The sequence below is a fragment of the Gopherus flavomarginatus genome, chromosome 22 (assembly GCF_025201925.1).
Source record: "Gopherus flavomarginatus isolate rGopFla2 chromosome 22, rGopFla2.mat.asm, whole genome shotgun sequence".
Lineage (NCBI taxonomy): Eukaryota > Metazoa > Chordata > Testudines > Testudinidae > Gopherus > Gopherus flavomarginatus.
In genome coordinates this window covers 6101617-6126122 of record NC_066638.1, presented here as the reverse complement: position 1 = coordinate 6126122, position 24506 = coordinate 6101617, and the positions used below count along the sequence as shown (strand labels likewise).

The following is a 24506-nucleotide window of genomic DNA, read 5'->3' as shown; positions in this document are numbered from 1 at the left end:
TCGCCTCTTTCCTTAAACAGTTTAATATACCAGATCACTGTAACAATTCATGAACTTTGCCAGTGAGGCTAACCAGGCCTGCTGGGCTGAAGTATCACCACAGAACCCAGGAGTCCTGGCTCCCAATTCCCACCTCTGCCCTGCGTTAACCACCAGATCCTAGTACAAGACAGCAAAATATACCAGAGTGGTTGGTGCAACGGCTTTCTATTTCCCAATAATTGGAGGATAGGACTCCCTGTGTCTATCACGAGTACAGTAGTAATTATTTGCCGACTTGTGACTGGGACCCAGTGGAAGTTTAGGAGGTGGTCGAGTTCTCAGCTGAGATCAGTATGCTAGCTGGGACCATCTCCCTCCTGTGCGTTTCTTACGTGGCAGACGTTTGTGACGTTATCGTTCATGCTATTTAAAAAGTAAGTCCTAGGTCAGATCCTCAGCTCACATAAACCTGTCTCCTCTCTGGTTACTTCAGTTCAGGAGCTGGCTCTTAAATCCATCTAAGCAGGAAGTCCTTCACCTCTGCTTCAGCGTTTGTGCCTTGAATTAGGGCTGGCCGTGCCAGTCCACCGGAAGGAGGGACGGAGTGGCAGGGCTCCCTCACTTAGTGGTCCACACACTTGACGGTTGCCCAGGTGGAATATTCTGTAACTAGAGCACCAGGTGGCGTTTCCCTCTATGGTTCGGCGTCCACCTCGGGCGCTCCCTATTGGTGACCAGTGGGGGTTTCGGGAGGACTCCACAGGTCATCTGGGTGTGGCGGCTGCATCCTGCCAGTTCAGCCCATCTCCACTGGTACCTGGGCAGGGCTACTGCATGTTTCCCCTGCGAGTAGGATGTTTGTGTGGTTCACATCTGGGACTTGGCTGATGGTTGTTAGAGCAGGGAACTGGGAATCAGGACTCCTGGGTTCTATTCCTGATGGTGCCTTCCTGTGGGACCATGAGCAAGTGACTTGATCTGTCTGTGCTTCGGTTACCTCATCTGTCAAATGGATATAACAGCCTCGCCCCTTGGGCACACAGTGGTAGGTGTCTGGGCCTTGCAGCTCCCCGTGGAGGGGAAATCAGTGAGATCTGGGTACTTCCTTTGCGTAGCTTGTTTATTCTCCCTCAGTGCGCCAGCCCAGGGACAGAGGTAGTCACAAACAGCACACAAGCAAACTTCTCTTTCAAGAATCTCAGCCCAACACCAAGCCCTAGTTTTCAAGGAGCAACTCCGCTCCGCCCCAAGAATTGACCCCCATTAGCCAGATGGGTGCAGAGTCTTGCTGCTTGCAACAGCTCCCCCAGCAAGACGTGGCCGCGTCAAACGGACAACAACACGGCAAGTCTTCAAAGACTGAACAGTGCTCGCCTGCTCAGAAAAAGAACTTGTAAGACTAAGTGTAACAGTGACACCTGTTTGCACCTGCCGTAACTGTACTTCCCACTGTACACAGGTGCCGTGGGGCTCAATTAATGAAAGTCAGAGGGAGGAAGGGGGCTAGCTAATAAGCACAGTTTATTATCTAATCCGTTCATGCCTTATGTTTCACTTTGACGCGATACCAGATCAGTCTCTGCTGCTGCTATTTCCCCGCTGCTGAGATAGAAGCCATTATGCTATATGCACAAATCACTGTCATTTTTACACATTTATTCCTAAACTTGTTTATTTAATAGCCTTTGGTTGGTTTAAACAAAGAGCAGCTTTGGGAAAATAATTGTCCAATAAAAAGGAATGATAGAAGTTTGGTTATGTTTCATACCCAGTTGCTTTAATTACCCCTTAATTATCCCTGTGTGTAACTAGCTAAGGAATAAATACCCTGTTTTGGAGACTGTCGCCAGAATAAATGAGGAGGATTTGAACTGAGCGCCGATTGCACCATTTGGCTCACTCACGATGGCTTATTTACTGTGGACTGAATAAATACCAGTTGTTAACAAGGAGCATGTTTATTGAGATGCATGCATCTCTAATGCTAATTTGTAAAGCCTCGGTGTAAATAGGTTTGTCATCGTTAGAGAAGAAACCAGTTGAATGCAGTCAGTCCTTACCATGCTCTCCTGTGCGGGGGAGAAAGGATGGAAAAGCAAGGGATGGGTCAGTTAGGAGCTGAATTTCTCAGTCCCCAAAGTTTGTGGGCATTGGAGTCTGGCACAGCCATCCTTATTGGGTAGAACAAATACAAGGAAATTATTTGTATTTTGGTCATCCTTGGAAACTCCAGCTGAGAGCAGGGCCCCACTGCACCAAGCACTGTACAGACACAATGAGAGCCAGCCTCTGCCCCCAAAACCTGTGATCTAATAGATGTGAGGTGGGAGAAAAGGAAGAATTATTACCCCCATTTTACTGATGGGGAAACGGAGGCACAGATTTTTTTTGGTATTGTAATAAACCCAAGATCACACAGGGAATTGAATACAGATCTCCAGAATCCCATGTCAGCTCCCTAGCCACAAGACTATCCTTCCTTATAGACCAGGCTTTGCCTGGTGGAACTCATTGCCACAGGAGATTCATAGACTCATAGACTCTAGGACTGGAAGGGACCTCGAGAGGTCATTGAGTCCAGTCCCCTGCCCTCACGGCAGGACCAAATACTGTCTAGACCATCCCTGATAGACATTTATCTAACCTACTCTTAAATATCTCCAGAGATGGAGATTCCACAACCTCCCTAGGCAATTTATTCCAGTGTTTAACTACCCTGACAGTTAGGAACTTTTTCCTAATGTCCAACCTAAATCTCCCTTGCTGCAGTTTAAGCCCACTGCTTCTTGTTCTATCATTGGAGGCTAAGGTGAACAAGTTTTCTCCCTCCTCCTGATGACACCCTTTTAGATACCTGAAAACTGCTATCATGTCCCCTCTCAGTCTTTTCTTTTCCAAACTAAATAAACCCAATTCTTTCAGCCTTCCTTCATAGGTCATGTTCTCAAGACCTTTAATCATTCTTGTTGCTCTTCTCTGGACCCTCTCCAATTTCTCCACATCTTTCTTGAAATGCGGTGCCCAGAACTGGACACAATACTCCAGTTGAGGCCTAACCAGCGCAGAGTAGAGCGGAAGAATGACTTCTTGTGTCTTGTTTACAACACACCTGTTAATGCATCCCAGAATCACATTTGCTTTTTTTGCAACAGTATCGCACTGTTGACTCATATTTAGTTTGTGGTCCACTATGACCCCTAGATCTCTTTCTGTCATACTCCTTCCTAGACAGTCTCTTCCCGTTCTGTATGTGTGAAACTGATTGTTCCTTCCTAAGTGGAGCACTTTGCATTTGTCTTTATTGAACTTCATCCGGTTTACCTCAGACCATTTCTCCAATTTGTCCAGATCATTTTGAATTTTGACCCTGTCCTCCAAAGCAGTTGCAATCCCTCCCAGTTTGGTATCATCTGCAAACTTAATAAGCGTACTTTCTATGCCAACATCTAAATCGTTTATGAAGATATTGAACAAAGCCGGTCCCAAAACAGACCCCTGCGGAACCCCACTTGTTATACCTTTCCAGCAGGATTGGGAGCCATTAATAACTACTCTCTTGAGTACGGGATATCCAACCAGTTATGCACCCACCTTATAGTAGCCCCATCTAAATTGTATTTTCCTATTTTATTGATAAGGATATCATGCGAGACCGTATCAAATGCCTTACTAAAGTCTAGGTACACCACATCCACCGCTTCTCCCTTATCCACAAGACTAGTTATCCTATCAAAGAACGCTATCAGATTAGTTTGACACGATTTGTTCTTTACAAATCCACGCTGGCTATTCCCGATCACCTTACCACCTTCCAAGTGTTTGCAGATGATTTCTTTAATTACTTGCTCCATTATCTTCCCTGGCACAGAAGTTAAACTAACTGGTCTGTAGTTTCCTGGGTTGTTTTTATTTCCCTTTTTGTAGATGGGCACTATATTTGCCCTTTTCCAGATCAAAGAGTAAGTACCATGGTGACATTTTAAGAGGTTTGAACAAGTGTAGGCCTGCTTATCGTTGCAGAGATCATGAAACGTCATGCTTCAGAGCTGATCGCTGCAGGGATCAGGAAGGGTTATTCCTACCTCCCAGCCCCCATGCAGCATTGCACAATTGGCAATGATAGAGTTTTCTGTCACCTTCTGAGGTTGGAGGCAGGAGGCAGGAGCAGCTCAGTCAGTGGTCTGATCTGATGTGGCACCTGTGGGCTGGATTCCCAATGGTGCGCGAGGCCATTTGACACTGGCTGAGCATTGTGAGGTTGAATAGTGCTGCAGGTGAACAGGCGCAGGTGATGCAAGCAGCTTTCTGGATTCCCCAGCCCCACATCTCAAAGGAGCAGCCTGATGTATCCGTCGGGTCAGTTTCCCATCTCCCAGCCTTGGGAAATTCCCTTTTAAGTGTTAATCTCCAATCAGGTATTTCTTTCAACCGTTTTCCACTGCCCAGGTGCAACCGCTGGGCACCCTCCTGCAGACACCCCTCTCCGTAGCAGCTCCCAGCACCAATGGGGCGACCTGGGAGCGGAATCCTGCCGGCTCTGCTTCGACTCCTGGAAAAGGTATCATGTGTGAACACACTCCTGTGTGACACAACTGCCTCGACTACGCTGACCGCTCCCTTCCCTGTCTTGGCTAAGTGATCTCCCGTTCAGCCCAGCCAGGGATAATAGCTCCTGCTGGTGGAAAATCAATTCCGGCAAGTTCTGAGTGGCGGCCTTTGTTTCAAATGGGAATCCTTGTGGTTGGACTGAGGCTGCGATTTTGCCTGACTCAGCTGGTCTTGCAGAACGTGGCTGGGGCTTGCTAACTGCTTGCTGTCTGTGGTTTTGTCATTAATGTGGGGCTGCAGGCTCCTATCTGCGCCTTGCTCTTCTTTTCCATCCTTGGTGGGAAGCCCTGTGGGAGGCAGAGGGGGCGAGTGGTGGAGAGACCTGGCTCCGTCAGCGATGGGTGCTCAGCGGTGGGAGGCACGGCAGCCCATGGCAATGGGCAGCGAGAGGCGATCCAGAGGAGGATCTAGCGCCCGGGTCAGTGGTGGGGAAGGACAGATGGAGGCTGAACTCTGCTGACCTCCGTGCCAGCCCCCTGCAGCCTGTGAGCTGTTTGCATTTCGCCATATTTACCCCCATCCCCCCACAACCGCTTTCTGCTTGTCGGCAGCTTCTTGTGTCCCTCAGGGGCCCGGATCCTGCAGGGGAAAGGCTGACTCATTCCATGTTTGTATCGCAGGGCTTTGCAAGGGCCTGCTTGGAATGTGATGTCAAGTAGAACAGCCTTGTGGCTGCTCTAACTGACATGCTCACCTCCCTGGATCTGTCTGGGCCATGGGGGGCAGAGAATAGCTGTAATCCAGGGTGCTCCAGCCAAGCCCCCAATCCACCCACTGTACCAGAGACTGGGGGCAGGGCAGGTATAGATCCTGCACCAGCATATATCTGAGCTGAGGGTCTGTTTCCTACAGGGGACTTAGTGTAACTGAGAATCCTGTGGATGCAGTTGTCCTGGTGATAAATATATTGCCAAGCAGTGTTTTATTCTGGCAATTCGAGTGTGAGGTTCTGCGTTTGTTCTCTTCCCAGTGCAGATGTCAGAGCTGTGCGATCCTGTCGGTGCCAGCACCGCAAACCCCACCTGGGCAGCGGGAACCGAGCCGTGATCTTCCTGGCTGATGCATCCCACCCCCTTGGAGGAGAGGCTGCATATGGAAGCCATGCTGCTGATGTGCGAGCCAGAATCAAACTGGGCTCCCTCTCTGGAGCCGTGTTGGCTCGGTGGGGCTGACTGCACCAAGGAGTTTTAGAAAAGCTATTTTGGTCCAGAAAGCCGGCAGCTCGGCCTCGCGGCACATGGAGAAGCAAACGCCAGATTTGGACTCGATCGCTCCGATGGGAGAAAAGCTTCCAACCATATAAACCCACAATGCTCTGCTCCGAGAGTCGACACGGTGCTCTGAACTCTGGCACTCCCCCCGCAGCCAAGCAAGGTGCCACCCTCTGCCTCCACTTAGGCTTCTAGAGAGGAGCAAATGCAGCATTATGGTGCTGACAGGAAGGCAGCCGTGTTCTGCATGTCCTGCCAGGGCGGTCACTTTGCCGGGGGAAGTAGCCCAAGGAAACGGCTCCTCTGGCATTGTAGAAGAGACAGCGTGGTTCTGTGGCTAAAGTCTAGGTGGCTAGTACTTATCTGCCCCCCCCCTTACTGTAATATCTGAGAGGACCTCACAGTCTGTAATGTATCTGTCCTCACCATGCCCCTGGGAGGCAGGGAAGAGCCCTTATCCACATTGTACAGATGGGAAAGTGAGGCACAGAGGGAGTAAGTGACTTACCCAAGTCACAGAAAGTTTGTGGCAGACCAGGGACTTCATTAGCCTGGGACTCAGACCTGAGTTCCCTGTCCATTGGGCCAGCCTTCCTCTGAGCTGTGGCCCTCTCTCTGCCTCAGTTTTCCCTCTCTGTAAAATGGGGATTCACACTTGTAAAGCACTGTGGGATGTGCCAGGTATTATTAGAGTGCCCAGCATTTCAGATGCCCTGCGCTGACTCCTGTGTCCAAGTGTGGGGGAGCAAGGGGACTAGGTGGAGAGAAGGCTAGAGCATATCTGTCCCACCCACGACTCTTAAAAGGCCCTGGCGATTTGTCCCCACCCATCAGCAAGGAGCCTCCAAGTGTCGCATTAAACACACCAGGGCAGGATTGTTCTGATCCTCAGTCACCAGGGGCGGGGATAGCTGTTCTAGGGGATAATGGGAACTAGTAGTGTGTTCGAATCCTGCCTTGGGGCAATGTGTCAAACGCGAGCTCCCGTGCGCATGGAGCGTCCGCCGAGCTGCAAGAGGCTTTCCCTGCCTCGCGGCGCTGTGCCTGTCCCAGCTGGGCTTGATTAAGCTGCTCCAGCATTCCAGCACGTTGAATGGCTTGTCATTTCCAGCTCGGGGGCCTGGCAGAACAGCAACTTCTCTGCGCGCAGTCAGCGCTCGCTCTCGGGAGGGAAAGGGAGAGCAGGAGAGAGGGCTGAGAGGAGGCCAGGGCCAGAAGATGTCAGTGGTGCTCTGAGGAGATCTGCTGCGCTCCCTCTGCCGCAAGGATTTGAAATATCTCCCCCTGCGGAATAAATCTTCCCTGACAATCGAGAAGTTGGAGTGAACGACTGCCAGGAACAGCTCTGTGGGACCGCCGGCGTGTCCTGCTGACGCGTGCGTCCTCTCGCTGCGTTTCCCACCCGGGACCTCACGCTCCCCAAATTGCAGACATGGTCTCACAGCCGGCTCCCCGTCTGAACTGCATCTAACCCCACAAGCGCCTCGATTCTTTGGCAGGTAAGCAGGCAACTGACCTCTCACTCAGGCCAGGGCCTGACTTAACAGCTGCTTGGAACCCCCAGGACTTTTCATCCTGCATGAGTCCGTCTCCGGCAGGGAGGTTTGCTTGGGGGACGGGGACGTATCTCCATCCCTGACAGGCAGAGGCAGTGAGTCACCACGGCCAGAGGGCAGTGTGCAGCTGGGGCAGGCTGCAAAGCTCAGGACGGGTTGTGTTTTCCCTTTGTGGAGGCTGCTGTTTTCATGATTACCTGCTCCAGAATCCAGCAGTGCCTGTGATTCCCAGCCTGCACAGGGGGGCCTGGAAGCTGATCGGTCCAAGCCCTTGGCTTGCATCGACCCAGCGTTCCAGAGTGGAAACTACTGGGAGATGGGAAACATTCAAGGAACAAAGATCTCACTGTCCGGCGAGCAGCGCTGCGTGTGCGTCGCCTTGTGTAGCTCTTTACTCCCAATCCCCAGCATGCACCTACATGTATTATACACGGTGAAACCTGGCTGAGGGGTCACCGAAGGAACCATGAAGAATCAGGTCGTTTTTACCTAAGGGCCAAACAAAATTGCTCCGGAACCAGGAGATCTTTTTAAGTTCCTTGCGGGTGCTGGGTGGGGGTTGGTGGCTGTCCTATGCAGGAGGTCAGTTTGATAATTTGGGGCTTCCCCTGTCCCTGCCCCTGCCCCTGCATGGGGTGAGTAAAGGATGTTATGACATGTGGTTTATGGGGCAAGCTCTGATTTATTCTGGGTTTGCAGGCTGATTTATTCCGAGTTTACAGGTTTCTTTACCTGCCCCTTTACCTTCCGTGTCAATCATGGTTTAATACCACTATGTTAACACATCACCCAGCTTAGGGTTAATGGCTGGTCCTCTTTTTATCAGTGGTCTGCCCCCTGGTGGGACCCTCTGAAAGTGCGTGGGGTTCAGTCTGGCCTGGTGGTAGTAAAACAGGCAGTTTTCACACCATGAAGGTCAAAGGGGGGGGGGGTTTCCATCGGGGATGAAGTTTAAAGCATGGACTGCCAGATTTTAATCTTTGAAGTGTGGCAGCAAGAGGTGCTCTTGCATTAATTCAGAGGCAAGAATCAGGCATGAGGTGCCTGGGAGAAAACTAGGAGACCAACATAAAACTTGGCAGTAGCGTTTCTCCCCCCTCCTTCCCCTCCTGTTTTTGTTTTGCAAATTGTTGGTAAGTTTCCACCATGGTCTTTTACAGCGTTTACTGCAGGAAAATTGTCATCAGAACAGCATTTCCCTTTCTTCTTGGAGAGGTTGAGCAACAAAAAAATCCTTTCCCACCCATTGGTTTCTTATCAGGGCAAGATTTTCGCCTTGCTAGGGCCTCATGGCCAAAGCAAGCGATAGAATAAATTCAATGCACCTTAAAAACAGCACCAGAAAACCCCAGAAAAAAGCCACCCGGATGGTCGGTGTCTTCAGATTATGGTTTTAGTTCCATTATTGCTCAGTTTCGCTGGGGAAATGTAAAAAAAAATCTAGATGAGGTTATTTAGTGCATGTTAAAAAAAATAATCTAAAAACTGTCCTGCTGGGATCAGCTGGTCAAAATCTGTTCCTGGTGGATTTAGTGAAGTCTGATGAGGTTTCCAGATAAAGGGGCTCAGATGAACATCTCTCCGAAGCCTTGCATGCAGGGCCGGCTCTAGCCATTTCGCCGCCCCAAGCACGGCGGCATGCCATGGGGGACATTCTGCCGCTCGCCTGTCCCGCGGCTCCAGTGGATCTCCCACAGACTTGGCTGCAGAGGGTCCGCTGGTCCTGCGGCTCCGGTGGACCTCCCGCAGGCCTGCCTGTGGATGCTCCACCGGAGCCTTGGGACCAGCGGACCCTCCGCAGACACACCTGCGGGAGGTCCACTGGAGCCGCCTGCCACCCTCCCGGCAACCGGCAGAGCATTCCCCGCAGCATGCCACCCCAAGCACGCATTTGGTGTGCTGGGGCCTGGAGCTGGCCCTGCTTGCATGGTGACAGGTTTCGGGGTAGCCGTGTTAGTCTGTATCAGCAAAAAAAAACAACCAAGGAGTGTGGCACCTTAGAGACTAACAAATTTATTTGGGCATAAGCTTTCGTGGGCTAGACCCACTTCATCAGATGTATGAATTAAAAATACAGGAGCACGTATAAATACATGAAAGGATGAGAGTGCTTTACCAAATGTTCGGTCAGTCTAACAAGGCCTCTTTCTTACCACTTGAAAAGTTATTTTTCCTCCTTTGGTATCCTGCTGTCAATTGAATTGTCTCGTTAGGCTGACCTCACACTTGGTAAAGCAACTCACATCTATTGGTGCATTTATACCTGCTCCTGTATTTTCCACTCCATGCATCTGATGAAGTGGGTTTTAGCCCACGGAAGCTTATGTCCAAATACATTTGTTAGTCTCTAAGATGCTACAAGGACTCCTTGTTTTTTTTAATCTCTCCAAAGGTTTCTCCAAGCTCGAGACCTTTGATTTTTCTCCATCCCGTATCTTGCTCCTGGAGTGATTTTGTGGGTGTCAGGAGAGCTGTGGTGCTTGTGAAGGGGTCACTTTAATAACCTGTGCTGTGCAGTAGCTGCAGCAGGAGGGGACTGAATTCTCCTTTCCTGCATATTGGCTTTGCGCGCGGTACTGTGATGTTTGCTGCTATCGCAGTGATCGCTCTGCTGCTGTGTTCTGCTCCTTCCCCCATGTGGTGTCTGTCTTGTCTCAGTATTTCCTTGTAGCCCCTGCTGACTCCCCAGGCTCTCCCTAGCCAGCGCTTGTCTCTTGGCCTGCTCTCTGGGGCAGCCGTCCATAGACCCAAGTGCGAGCGGCGGCCGGCGCGCTTGATACCCTGGATATGATACGCACCCAGGCGTTCACAGCAGGGGTGGGTGAAAGAGCAGGTTTTGATGCTGACATCTCTGCCATTCTCTTCACTACGGGGTTGGCTGGCTCAGAACAGCCAATCCTGGATCTGGACTTCCCAGAGATCTGGGGTTTGGTTTGGGCCCATCCCTGCTGAGCAGGGGCTTTATGAATGGACCTGTTAGCAAGGGAACATTTGTCACGGAGTTTGGGGGAGACCAGTCCCTGCACCCCCAGCTTCCCGCGATTCACCAGGACTCTCAGCCAGCCAATAAAGCAAAAGGTTTATTTAGACGACAAGAACACAGTCCAAGACAGGTCTTATTGATACAGACAACAGGACCCCCTTTAGTTAGGTCCATCTGGGGGCCCCAGTGAGGCCACAGCCCTTTGGGAGGCCCAAGCCCTGTCGGGGCGTCTCTCTCCATTTCCCAGCCAGCTCCAAACTGCAAAACTCCCCCCAAGTTCTCACTCAGCCTCCCCCCGGCTCCTCCCCCAGCCTTTGTGTCACTTTGTCCAGTTTCCCGGGCAGAGGTGTCACCTGGCCTCCAACCCTCCTTCTGGGTTCCCGTGTTACATGCTCAGATCTCTTCCCTTCCCCAGTGCAGGCAGTCCCAGCAAAACTCCCCTGCAACCTTCCCAGGTCAATACTCCCCACTCAGCATCCACAGAACACAGCAAGAACATCCTCACTTGGTCACAACATTCCTGTGCGTTATGCCTTGGGCCTGAACCTCTGCAGACTATGCATGTGCCGCGTCCTGTGCCCTTTACGTCCCCTGATGCCCCTGCCCACTGCTATGGACCTGGGTGGATCCTAGCGGGGACAGCAGGGCCAGGCTCACAGGCGCCAAGGAGAGGATTGTGCCCATCTGCACTGGGCATATTACTTATGACTGGTTTCTTCCACTTCTAGAAGCAGCAGCACTGGTCTCTGATCCACCTGAGGGCATTATGCTGGGAGCCTGGGTCTCTGCCCTCTGCCTAGCTGGCCTCCTGGTTACCTGTACAGGAGGGAAGCTCCTTGTACCCAAAGCTGGTAAGAGTGGCACTCAGAATGGAACAGCTGGGGGCTGCATCTGCAGGGCACTGGCCCAGCTGTGTCTGGGGGACCCATGACTGGGATGGGGGGGATTTAGGGGATTGGCAGGGAGTCCAGGGTGGGACTAGCAATGGGGGCTGGGATTGAGGAGCACCGTCAGAGCTGTGTTTGGGGAGTCCAGGGCTGGACTAGCAGGGGGGCTGCAGGGCAGGACTGAGGTGCACTGGCAGAGCCGTGTGCAGGAAGGGAGGGGTCAGTTTTCTATGTGCATGTACCAGGGGGTGATGGGTTCAAATCCCAGTGCCAGCGTGTTGCAGTGGGTGGTGCTGCATGCGGGCATGGGGAGGGGGCTGCTTTTCCCAGGCAGCTGCTCAGTTGGCTGTCAGAGACTCGGGGCTTTTTGATCTCAGTGTGCAAAGCGCGGTAGCCGATTGCATCCCAACGACTCATTCCTGCATGGGGTGCTGCCCTTGGCACATCAGCGCTGTTCCTGGGTATCAAATGCACACGTGCTGCACCTCCCAGCTGAGGCTCTCCGAGCTCTTCTCGCAGAGTAGGGAGCCAGTCCCCACCACCCCCATTCACAATGGTCAAAGGCTCATTGGGGCCTGGGAAGTTGGAAAATTCTTCTCCCTGCCTGGAGCCATCGCTGAGTGCCTGTCTGGTGCTTCCCCTTCCTGTGTCTCTATCCGTTAGGAGAGGGGGCTGAGGCTGATGGATAATGCAGCCCATGAGCAAGACTGCAGCACTGCGGCATCAACACACTTTGACCCTCCATGGGCTCTAACACACGAAGTACAGCCTCCCAGCTTAGCAGCATTATCCCTGAGGTGTAGACAGGGAAACTGAGGCACAGAGAGGGGGAAGCAGCTTGATCAGGTTCACATTGAGAGCCAGTGTCTGAGCTGCAAATGGAACCCAGGAGTCCTAGCTCTGAGTTTCCTGGCTTCCCCCAACCTTCATGCCCTCTCTAGGCCTGACTCTCCATGGCCTGCCCCAGTGCCCAGACTGAGTGCGGAGCATGGCCCATCGGAAGGGTGGTGGAGGGAGGCCGGGCCATGGAGATTCAGGCCCTCGGTCTCTACAGAACATATGCCAGGCAGGAGTAGTGGCAAGGTTCCTGCCTGCGAATCAGCAGAGCCAGGAGATCCGCATTCAGGATATAGGGGAGGGTGGGGAGGGGGTCAAGCCGGGAACCTTGGAATCAGTCATTTGGAGAGAGACTTGGGGGTTCTGGCGACTGGGATGAGCCACGGAGGTGTGTTGCTAGCCGAGGAGGCCTGCAAGTTAAAGGGCGGTAGCCGCCTTGCATGAATTCCCTTCTCCTCTGGCCCCTGAGGATCGGGGCGGCTCAGTCGAGCATCCCATAAACTGCTGACCTGGCCCCAAGTCCTTGCTAGCATGGACAGGCCGAGGATGCAGCCCCACACCCCAGTAGGGCTCCCACCACTGTCCTCACTGCTCCTTCCCCTTTCCCAACCCGGACCCCTGCTTGCTTCGGAGCCGGCTCTGCCGACGGGTGCCGTGAGAAGTCGGAGCCGGGCAGGCTGCTGAGCTGAGCACCAGAGCATGAACACTCTGCAGTCTTGCAGCTGGTGATGATCAGGAGCCTCGCTCTGCAGCCGAGGCCCTGCTTTCCCAAAGCCCCCTTGGGGTTTGGACTCCTTGAATCATCACAGGCAGAGGGGGCTGGGAAGTTTGCTGTCCCGCTAGGCGGGGCCGCAGCCTGCACTGAGGTCACTCATGGGGCCTCCTGCTTGGCACAGATCCCTCTTGCTATTAGTGGGACTCTTGCTGCCAGCTGGACACCAGCAGGCTCCTTTGCCCGTGAGCACGTGCCGGAGCTTGGCTCTTAGGCTCATTAGATCATCGCGCGCCTGCCCCTGGCCAAGTCAGGCTGCTCCCCGTGGGGGTGTGAGGACTTGGCACCAGCTGGGTTCAGTTGTGTTCTCTGTTACGAGAGGTCTCAGGCCTGGGATCAAAAGGAGACATGGGCAAATACAGTGGGGAGACCCCAGAAAGAGCACTAAGCACTCAGCGATATCAACTGATTCAGCCTTGGCACGCACCTGAGGCTGGAGGAATCAATGCCCTCGCCTTGCAGATGGGGAGGCTAATGTGGAGAGATGACTCTGCCCAGGCCACGGAGACAGCTGCTGTCCCATTGGGGATCTGACCCCTGGACGTGCTGGGCTCCTTCGGCCGGGTCACACCTCTCCAGCTTGCAGCGTGCATGTGCCAAGCTGGGCATGTGAAACGCTTGCAGCAGCGGTGGGCTCTGCACCTGGCCAGCCAAACGAGGCTTGCAGAAGTAAACTCGGATGCTAGCTGAGAAGGCCAAGTGGCATAACTTGGTCGGCGAGCTGGGATCCAGGAGTGGCTCAGGGAGCTGGGATCTGAATACAGTAGCCCTGGTGCTCTGACCAGGCAGGATTGTATGCTATTAAACTGGCCGGAAGCTTGTGCAGTGGCAAGTCACTTAGAATATACCCCCGACTCCATGTCTCCTCCCCATGGAAGCCAACTGGCAGGGCCCCGTCACCTGCTGCTGCTCAGTAGAGGGGCTCCTGCGACCCCAGAGCAAAGAGCGCTCACTCTGAAATAAAAGGAACTGGGAAAGCATTCCCCAGGGGAACACACCGCACTCACGAGACTCCTTTCAGTTTACTGCCCGCCTTGTGTGCCCCTTTTCCTGCCCCAGGTTCTCCCCTTTTCTCCTCCCATCGGTACCAGCATCCCACAGGAATGTGGAAACCCGAGAAGTTGTTTCAGGTCGTTCCATTCGAAGCTTTTGTTCTATCAGTTGTTAGTGAGCAATCCGCACTGTACCTGGGAGGGGAATGGCATTTAGCAGATCAAAGGGTTTCGCCCATGAATTTTCCCTTCCTCTCTTTGCCAGCTGCCTGTGAGCCGTTGTGATTGTTGCCAGTTCGTTTGTAGAACAGCTTTTGCAAATAACTCCCGCTGGTGAGACTTTGTTCCCTGAAATCTTAGCTGCTTTGATTGGACCCGTGTAGCCAGATTTGCAGAACCGCTCAGAGGCATCGAAGGGGCCCAGGTTGGTACAGCGCTCTTCTGAAAATCCAGCCGGAGGGCCACGTGTTACCGTTTCCGTTCCCTGACTGGATAATTATTTGCACTTTGGTAGCAAGTCAAGGTGCCCCGCCAACAAGCCCCCATCGCAGCACGTAGGGAGAGAAGGCCCTGCCTCAAAGAGCTCACACTCCAAACAGGACGGATGAGGAAACAGAGGCAGGGAGAGAGGCCAGCAGCTGCTTGGTGTCCAAGCTGGAATAGAACCCGGGTGTTCTGGGCACAAGGAGAGTGGCCTAGCCCCTGGGCTGTCCTGCCTCGAGTGTGCCTGTGGTTACAAACTCCCAATCAGCCTCTGGGGAACGCTCCCTGCTACCACAAACCATCCTGCCAAGTCAACTTGCTGGAGCTCCGAAGAGACACAGACATGGGCAAAGCCGACTGAATTTTTCCAGACCGTTTCCCATGGTTCTGCCTGCTCGGATAAAGGAGGATTCTTCTTTGAACAGACTCTCTATTCTGGACTAAGACAGGCCTGGCATATCTTCTCCCCCCCCACGCACACTTTTTCCTGGCTTAGGCTGACTCCACGGGAAGGATATTTTGAGATTCAACTTTGCTCTTGCATCTGAGAGCAGGCAGAGGAAAGCGGCCAGGAAGACGGCACCATTGCAGAAACTTCTCCCTCAACTAGCACAAGCAATTCCTCTGCAGCCTTCGCTAATGTGCAGACCCCCAGCAGCTACCCCCAGAAACAGACCCCGACAATGCCTGGGTCAGTTCCTTGCCCAGATCTGTATTTTGTGATTTCCCCCCACACACCACAGATTCAGTTGGATGCGGTATTCTCCTCTTCCTCTCCTCAGCTGATGGCTGGGGTTGCTGTGAGCTGTTAAACAGCTGCCACCCCAGAAGAAGCTGTGTATCAGTGAGAGCGAAATGATCCCCTGTATGCGTAGCTGGTAAAGGATTGTAGCAGTGTTACGCACTGGCCAAGCGTAGCTTTGCCTCCCTCTGCAGCTACCTGCTACTGATCCCAGCTGAGGAGCCTGCCCTTTAGCTCAGGGGGGAGGCCTGTGCTTTGGAGCATCCGGGGACTTTGGCTGGGTTTGCGAGTGCTCCCATTTCTGAAACTCGGGCCCGGGAGCCCTGACCCAAAGCCGGCTGAAGTCAGGCAGACTCTTTCCTTTGGCCTCAATGGACTCCAGGTCAGAACCGCTGCGTCTGATGCTTCTGCACGCTATGGCTGCTCCACCCTGCTCTGGCACAGGGACTGCAAACGGTAGCATGAGATGAGAATCAGGCTCCCGGCTGCACACCTTGCCCAAGACTGCTCCGGAGTCCGTGGCAGAACCCAGGAGCCCTGTGCTGTCATGCGCCCTCCACGGGGGAGCCTGGAGCTATCCGTTACCCCTCTGTCCTGGCCAGAGGGGGCCTCGTGCCACCCTAGCCTTGGGGACAGACTCATTTGCTCACAGCCAGCGCTCCTGTTACTTCTGCTTTTTTCCCTGGGGTTTGTGGGAGTTTCTTCCCGCTGCACTGGGGGATCTGCAGGAGGCAGCGGAGAAGCCAATGTTCTAGGTTGTGGCTTCAGGCAAAGCACCGTTTGGCTCCAGCTAGCGCAGAGTCTTTCCTCCCAGCCAGCAGTTTTCCTCTTTTCTTCTTCTGCCCCTCCTGGATTCTGCTCAGCGCCTCCGCTGCCTTCTCCGCGCAACCTTAACCCGGGGGCACCGGCAGTGAGCTCTGTGAGGGGGTGTTCAGATGGGGGCTGTGGCACGGTATCCCCCGGGGTTGGTTAGCTCAATGCGCCTGGGTGCAGCCAGAGCTTTGGGAGACGCTTCCAGCAGAACCTGGCATTGGAAAGCAACAAAGCCTCCTGGGGTCTGGGCTAGCTGGAGAGAGGAGTGGAGATGCTTGTCCCATCCCTCTTCGGGGGCCCTGCTGCACCCCAGAGCTCTGAGTCCTCACGGGCCCCTCTGTGGGCTCCCTGCTGCAGGCATCTCTTCCCCTCGGGCTCCTCTTCCATAGAATCATAGAACCGTAGGGTTAGAAGGGACAGTAAGGGTCTGTCATCTAGTCTAACCCCTGTCGAGATGCAGGATTTCTTGTGTCTAAACCCTCCAAGACAGATGGCTCCAGCCTCCTTTGGAAAATCTCCAGTGAAGGAGCTTCCACCACCTCCCAAGGTGTCTGTTCCACTGTCCTATTGTTCTTACCGGGAGGAAGTTTTCCTGAGTTTTAATCTAAATCTGCTCTGCTGTAGTTTGAACCCGTTGCCTCTTGTCCTGCCCTCTGTGGCAAGAGAGGACAACTTTTCTCCGTCTTTTTTACGGCAGCCATTCAAGTATTTGAAGACTGCTGTCATGTCCCCCCTTAATCTCCTCTTTTCCAAACTAAACATACCCAGTTCCTTCAGCCTTTGCTCGCATGGCTTGTGTTCCATGCCTCTGATCATCTCTGTCGCTCGCCACTGGATCCTTTCTATACATTGGTGACCAAAGCTGGGCACAGTCCTCCAGCTGAGGCCTAGCCGGCGCCGAGTAGCACCTGTAACTTGCCTGCCGTGCTTCTGTTAATGCAACCTAAAATTGCATTTGCTTCTTTTTGCAACAGCAGACTCAGATGGTGGTTGGCTCCAGCACAATGCCCAGCTTCTTCTCAGCATGTTGCTGCCAGCCGCTTACCCCCTGCGCCGTATTGGTGCATTTGGTTTTTCTCCCCTACGTGTAGCACCTCACATTTGTCATTGTTGAATTTCATTTGGTCTCATCCTCTCCAGTTGCCTTTCTCTGTCTCTCTCTGGCCCAGCTGGGCAGTTACTCTGTCCCTGCACTGGACTCGGGCACGGAGCAGGGCAGAAAGGTGCCTCTGAGCTGCCTTGCTGCCCCCGGGGCTCCCTGGGTCTGTCTGGCCCCAGTGAGCATTAGAGCAGCCCATGGGTGACTCTGATGTACACTCTGCTTCCCCCGGGTCCCCTATGGGCCCTGGGAAGCAAAGAATCCTAATGCCCAGCTGGTAGCACATGCGCCCGGCTGCCAATGCTGACTGCAGGAGTAGAGCCCTAGTGCCAGCTCTGCCTGTCCAGGGAGGCTCCTTGCCCAGCGGGTTTTCAGGGGGCTATTTCCCTCATTAAGGTCAGAGCAGCACCGAGGGGCCGTAGTGTAAGTGAAACTCGGGCCATCTGGTTCTATTCCCCCCCATTCTGCTAACTTGTAGCACTGTGGCTCCACCCACCTCTCATGGTGCCTGCCATGCTCCCCAGTTTGTGCCCTGGGCAGTAGGCTGGTATCTTCCCCCTTTCGCTGGGAGAGCTCCTGGGAGGCCCTCCCCGTCCCGCTGCCCTGCTGTGCCCCAGGTACAATCCCTGGGGTTATGGTGCCGGTGGAGCCGCTGGGATGGGGAGCCGTTCCGAATCCACAAAGGAAGACGGTCCCCTCCCCATCAGAGCAGATCCCCCCTGCCCCCCGAGCCCCAGGCACCGGCTCAGGTCTGGAGAACCGGAGCTCTTCAACGACCCGTGGGGCCCTGTCTCTGGCTATCTGTGCTCCTGCCTGCTGCCAAGCAGGGAGCACATTCCATCACCCTGACTCGGAGCTTGTTTTTCCCAGGAGTTGGCCCAGACTCCCGTAAACAGTGGGAGACTCGCATTTCGCAGCTGCCTTGCTCCCCATCCTCCCGCTTGCCTCTCACCTTCCTGGCAGCCGCTGTGGCCAGGTAGCAGAACAGGGGGCCTTTGGGGGCTGACGCATGCTAGGACTTGACATCGGGGACCAGGGGAGGTGGGTTGGGGGTGAGGAGTGTAATTAATCCAGGAGCCCTAAAGGAATCTGACTTTTGGGGGGGTGTTTGAAATCCAGTATTGCAGCTCAGACCCATCTCTGGGTTCCTGCCGTCAAGGGGCTTAAAGGGGCAGAAGGGGCGTGTGTGAGAGAGATTTAGCGCCCCCAGGGCGTGATTTCCAGGAGCAGGGAAAACCCCTTTGCAAAGGCTTGTGACTGGCTTTCCTTAGCCAGCAGCTCTGTGGTTCTCCAGTCTGGGGACACCACAAGCCCTGCTGGTCTGTGGCTGTCACCACGCTAGTGACCGGTGGCACCTGTGGCTGTCCCCACTGCTCATGGCTTTCTTCAGCCACGCGAGTGGGTGTGGTCCGTGCGCGGTGGGGTGGGATAGAGCATCGACTCCGAGAGCAGGAATGGGGCCTGGGGGGCCCTGGGACAAAGGGATTTCCAGGGGAGCCGGGATCTGCCCTTCCCTGGATGTTTTTTGCATTAAATCCGCTCCGGCCTGGCAGGCTGAGCACGTGAAACTGAATGAGGCCCTTTGGCGTGGCATGTTTGATCATTCCAATGGTGGGACGGGGGAAACGATCCCAGCCTGTCAGCCACAAGCGTGATTGATTGGGGGGGGGGTATACGATCAGTCCCCAAATGTCAGTGCCCTGCTAGATCTGAAGCGGAGAGTCTGAGGGAAGATGTGGTATGGGCCTGACATGCTATGGCATAATTCGGGGGGGCGGGAGAGATCTCCCCCTACTCTGCCCAGGCTGGAGCAAATTAATCACCTGCCCAGCATGGCAGAGTAAGGGGAAAATACGAGTCCATAAACGGGTACAAAAAGCCTGCTCCAAACATGCCAGCAAAAAGTGCCAGCTGAGGAGCCCTAGAGATCTAAGGTCTCTGGGTATCACCAGACCAGAGTCAGTACAGACTGTTGGGGTGCAGTGTCCCCCCCCCTCACTGCCCTGCCCATGCACCTCCCCCTCGAGCAGAAGGGGCCCCTGCTAGGACAGGGGCTGCATTAGTGGCCCGTGGGTTGCGCGATCCTTAATGTCTCTGCTGGTATTGACAACACAGCAGCCAGCTGGGCTGCAGGAGCCTCTGCGCTCTGAGCTGTGCGGGGACCCTCCAGGCTGGTTTACTCAGGCTTTCCGGCAGCTGCCAGGCGGGGACAATATCGGATCCCTTGGTACAAATCTGATCTGACAACCTAGTAGCGGATGGAGCTTCAGAACCTGTCACCCCAATGCCCAGACCAAGCCACCTTCACGCGGCTCCGTGAGAAGCCGGGAGTTTGTTTTTATTAGTCATTCCTGGAACCCACTCCTTGGGGGCGCTAACTCTCAGGTGCCTGCGGACTGGGTCCGCGTGCGAGCACGCTGCTGGTGTGGGAGAAGCCCCGTTGCCACTCTCGACCCCGGGGTTCCCACTCACCCTGGCAGCCCGAGCACTGCGTGCCTGTCATCGCTGACGGCGGTCTCTCTTCCAGGCGAGCGATGTCCACGTTTGCAGCAGGAGGGGCTGAAGCTAGACCAGGCCAGTGACAAGCATGCAAATATAACGGGTGAGTGTGCGTGCCAAAAGGCCTGGACGGGCTGGTTCAGCGGGACCATCCATCCTGCAGCAAGCCAGGAGCTTTGCAGCCTGGGTCTCACCCGTGTTCCCCTCCCTGCTCTCCCCTGCAGGTTTTAATCTTATCAAGCGGTTTGCTCTTCTGAAGACCCCCTCTGTGAAGAAAATCCGCAATCCCAAAGGGCCTCTGATCCTCCGGCTCGGCAGCACGCCTCTGGTCCAACCCACGCAGTAAGTACCCAGCTGGTCCGCCTGTTACAGTTGGGTGGTGACGGGTTAACTGAGAGGCACAGGGGCGTTCCTTTCCAAGAAGGGGCTGCTCTTGGCTCCCAGACACCCAGACTTGAAGCCACTGATTGCAGGAAGTGGCTGGACCCTGCCCTCCTCCCCCTGCTGAGAATGTGGGCCCTTGGTGCTAGGCGCTGTACAGACACACAGTACAAAACAGCCCTGCCCTGAAGAGATCAGGCAGAACCTCCCACCCTGTGCTTCTGAGCCTGCTCCTGGGCTGCGCAGTGCGGTCTAAGGGAGGGCTTCTATGATCCATGTGCTGTCACCGGGGGCCAGGTGAGCCATCCCATTTGGGCTTGAGCTGCTGGGGTTGCACTGCGGATTCTCCGGCCCAGTGCCCTGCTCTTCCTCCTGCATGCTGATGTGTCGTGACTCGCCTCCTCTCACAACCAAGCTCTTCTGGTGTTTTTTTTCCATTTTATCCAAAATGCATTGACAGTCATATGGGTGAGACTACGGGGACAGTAGGAAAGTCACGTTCTCCCCTCACATTCTAGAGACGTGTTGAAAGCATTCTGTTCACATCGTGACACTTAACATTGCTCTGTGGCTGAATCCCATGCTCTCGAACCGTCTGTATTTGTCTGTGCAGCCAGCGGTGCAAGTAGTCCCACCCATTAGACACACTTTAGTGCTGCTTTTGGAGCTGTGACGAAGTGGGGATGTTCTTGCTGTGTTCTGTGAATGCAGAGTGGGGAGTATTGACTTGGGGAGGTTGCAGGGGAGTAATGCTGGGACGGCCTGCACTGGGGAAGGGAGGAGACCTGAGCATGTAACCTGAGAACACAGGAGGGGGGTTGAAGGCCAGGTGACACCTCTGCCGGGACACCGAACAAAGGACACAAAGGCCGGAGGAGGAGCCGGGGGGAGGCTGAGTGAGAGGCTGGGGGGAGTTTTGCAGTTTGGAGCTGGCTGGGAAATGGAGAGGGGTGCCCCGATGGGGCTTGGGCTTCCCAACGGGGCTGTGGCCTCTCTGGGGCCCCCAGATGGACCTAACTAAAGGGACTCCTGTTGTCTGTACCGACAAGGCCCCCACGCAGTAAGTACCCAGCTGGTCCGCCTGTTACAGTTGGGTGGTGAAGGGTTAACTGAGAGGCACAGGGGAGTTCCTTTCCAACAAAGGGCTGCTCTTGGCTCCCAGACCCCCAGACTTCCTGTCCTCTAAATAAACCTCTGTTTTACTGGCTGGCTGAGAGTCACGTCTGACTGCGATGTGGGGGTGCAGGACCCTCTGGCTTCCCCAGGACCCCGCCTGGGCAGACTCACTGTGGGAAGCGCATGGAGGGGCATATGCTGAGTGCTCCAAGAAGAGACCCAGGAAGGTGGAAGCCATGTGAGCTCCTTGCCCTGGAGACAGTCTGCTCCAAGGGAGAGGAGGCTCCCCAAAGTCCTGCCTGGCTTTGTGGGGAGCAGTTCCAGACCATTGCCCGGGGACTCCGTGACAGGCGCATCCTTCGCCTTTCCTCCAGTGGGCTGGCACAGCACAGTGGAGCAGCCAACACACAGAACTGCAATCTGAGCATGGCTGAATACAGTGGTGATTTTATAGCAACCTGGACACTTCACACCCATGAAATAGGAGTTCAGACTCTGGGTCAGATGCTGCTTCTTGTGTTTCCACTTCTCCTCCTCGGCGGAGGGATGCAGCAGGTCTTTCGCCAGAGGCAATTGATCCGGCAGGCAGCCAGGCCTGGAAATCCCAGGGCTGCGCTGCTGACTGTCCCTCTCAGGAGCCAAAAGGCACTCTGCGCCTCTCCGGCAGCTGGGCCGCTCCGTCCTTTGCAGAGAGAGAAGCACTGATTCAATGGGGCGTGATGCTCAAGGTCCCTTCGGGATGGATTGAGCAGGGGTAGGGGCAGAGCCTGGGGAAATTGCCTGACTTCACTCCTCTCTCCCCCGTGGCTGAGGTGACTAGCTTTGCCGGGAGGTGGATTTGGTGGTGCAGCTGCCAGACACCTGTGTTTCTGGTCTCCTCTGCCCCAGCCTTGCTGGAAAAACAGCTCTGGCAGGTGAACACCCTAGCACCTGCTGCAGCCTTCTCCTGCTGTCATGGTTCAAACCATGGGCAGTCTCCCGGCTGCCGCTGCGGTATGTTAGAGCCTGACTATACAGGGCTGCATTCCTCTGCTGTCTTGAATCCTCACTCTGGAACGCTGCTGTCTGTGTTTTGGGGTTACTGGGGTGTCACTCCACAGTAGCTGAACCATTAATGCAGAGCACTGCACTATTATTGGGGGCCCAGAGTGTTATCCAGGGTGACGGCTCCATTACTGGCGGTACTGTCGCTTTGTGAGAACTCTGACGCAGCCTTCGCTGTGGCCTCCTGACCCACTGCACCCTCGTTGTTCTTTGCACAGGGGGTTGCGCCAGTGCGGGTGAGGGTCTGTGGCTCTAGAATATGGCTGTAGGTTTTTAGCCAGGGTTTCCCAGCGCACTGCCTCTCTCGCTCTGAGCCCCAAGCATTAGAGAGGAGACAGCAACGTCTGGGTCTCTGAGGCTGGCAAGATGCAGCGGTTGGACTAGCTTCTCCACTCGCTTTGCTTAAAGGGGCAAGGTCAGACTCATTAGACCCCATAAATCACTTCTCTCAGCAGCAGCTCCTACGGGCAGGTGCGAAGGGTCACGCTCCTCGCTGTGCTCTGCTTTCAGCAACTGCTTGGCAAATGACGCTGGGCCAGGACCTTTGCTGGCCCCTCTCACAAATCAGCCACCACTGTGTGGAGCAGGGAGCTGCTTATTCAGCAATAATCACAACTCCCATGCCTGGAGCATGCACCCTCTGCCCAGAGCATCACCTGGCACCTCGCAGATTACAGATCTCGCAGCTGCCTCTGAGGTGGAGGATAGCAGCTGGTGGATTCATAGCACAGGTGGCCAGGGGAAATTCTCCCCAATAGCACCAGGCAAATCCCTGGGGTCTTTTAGGTCACACGGGGCAGGGAAGGGACCCTGACTGGCGTTGAGCCTCTGTGTCTATGGTGATTTCAAACCTGAGTTATGTGGCTTCTGCAGCACCTGGGAAGGGCGTGTTTGTGAGGGGAGGGGAAATCTCATCCTTGGGGCCTCCAGCTGCTGCATGGGGAGCCCTGCAGAGCCAGTGAGGAGACCCTCCTACCTCAGCATCCGGCTTGTGCCTTGGCCTGCGTCCTCTTACAGAGCTTGAGCTGCAGTCAGTCCGGCACCCAAATCGACGCCCCTCTTTCCTCCCCAACTAATGGGCTTTTTGCCATCTCCGGCCGCCCTCCCCGATGGTCAGACACGGAGCCTGCCTGCAGCATGGCTCCTGCAGCTCCTTCTCCTGCCTGCCTCCCGCAGCCCCAGCGCAGGAGCCCTTATCTGAACCCAGAGAGGGGAAACGGTGTCACCTCCCCACGAGGATCCTACCTGTGATCTCCCCCAAGCCCCTTCTAAGGAGGCACCCTGGCAGCAGGTGCCCTCCTGCAGCGTGTTAAAGCCTGGCTCTGTGCTATGGAAAGCAGTGTCGGCAGAGAGCCGGGGCGCGGTTCTGATCACAGAGCCAGGCCCAGCACCCTCCAGGGGCTGGGTGGGATGTTTAGGATTGGGCTGGAGGGCCCCTCTCCAGTGTGGGAGCTGCCCGCTTGGAGCTGCAGATCAGCTGGCAGCTGCACCCATTGTGCACCGTGCTGGGGTGGCAGAGCAGGTCTGGCTGCTCACTCAGCACAGCTGGGTGGGTTGGAGGATCCCTGGGCAGGGGGCGCGCAGGTGTCCCAGCTGCAGGCTGAGGGCGGTGATGACTGTCCTAATCCTCGAAAGTAAATCATGTGGTGAAGCAATTCAGCCGGGACGCTGGCCAGGGCCTTATGCAATAGCCACTCTGTGCGTGTGTTTTCTATCCCCGTCTTGGCAAGCAGCAGGATGGGTCTAGACGGGCGGATTGAAAGGCTTAGCAGTGACTAGCCAGGCAGTTCCTTTCAGCAGGGTCTGGCCGCTCGGACACTGCCCCGCTGGACCCTCTCCCATCATCCCGTGTAACCCGGGCTTCTTTCCCAGGCGCTCGCCGCTCCCCCACGGCGCCGGGGAAGGACCGAGTCTGAGCGTAAGGATCAGGGCTGCAGCATCAGTTGCCCTGTGGGCAGAGTGGGAAGCTGGGTGCTAGACCTGTGCCCCAAACGGCACGTGGTATAAACAGCTCTCACGTCCAGTTAGCTCACCCTGTCCCTGACCCAGCTCTAGCAAACTCCAGCTCCCAGTACAGGGCAGCCCCAGGTTAGAGGCTACCTGGCCCGGTCATTAGGGCCCCTGCTGGGGACTCAGGAGATCTGGGCTGAATTCCTGGCTTTGCCACTGACTCCCTGTGTGACTTTGGCTGAGTTACTTAGTCGCTTCCAGACTTTGCTGCCAGGGCGCTGGAGCGGAGCTCGGAGCTGCAGGGCGGAGCAGCGGAGCTGCAGGTTTTTGCCTGGAGCTTGCTCCAGAGCTGGAGCACAGCTCCAAAGCCCTGTCTGCTGATTTCTCCTGCACCCCTCCATCCTGGCTATATAAAGAACCCTACAAGAAAAACCAGTGGGGAATTGTGAAGGGTCCTGGAGAGCCACCAGTAACCACATGCTCCTGCCCGGGGGAGAGCTTTGGGGTCCTGTCTGCACCCAGCAGGGCTTCCTCACAGCCTCAGCCCTGGC

General features: G+C 55.0%; 1 protein-coding gene across 4 annotated transcripts in view; it reads left to right on the top strand.

The window, feature by feature from the left end:
• The first annotated feature begins 6963 nt into the window (after positions 1-6963).
• The window catches only part of COL16A1 (collagen type XVI alpha 1 chain), an 85371-nt gene continuing 67828 nt past the window's right edge, over positions 6964-24506 (top strand). For all 4 annotated transcript variants that reach the window (XM_050932403.1, XM_050932404.1, XM_050932402.1 and 1 more), the window contains exons 1-4: positions 6964-7300; positions 11069-11191; positions 19493-19567; positions 19689-19806. In XM_050932403.1, the coding sequence (XP_050788360.1) occupies positions 11107-11191; positions 19493-19567; positions 19689-19806 (278 nt within the window). In that variant the 5' untranslated portion in view covers positions 6964-7300; positions 11069-11106. The remainder of the gene's footprint in view (positions 7301-11068; positions 11192-19492; positions 19568-19688; positions 19807-24506) is intronic.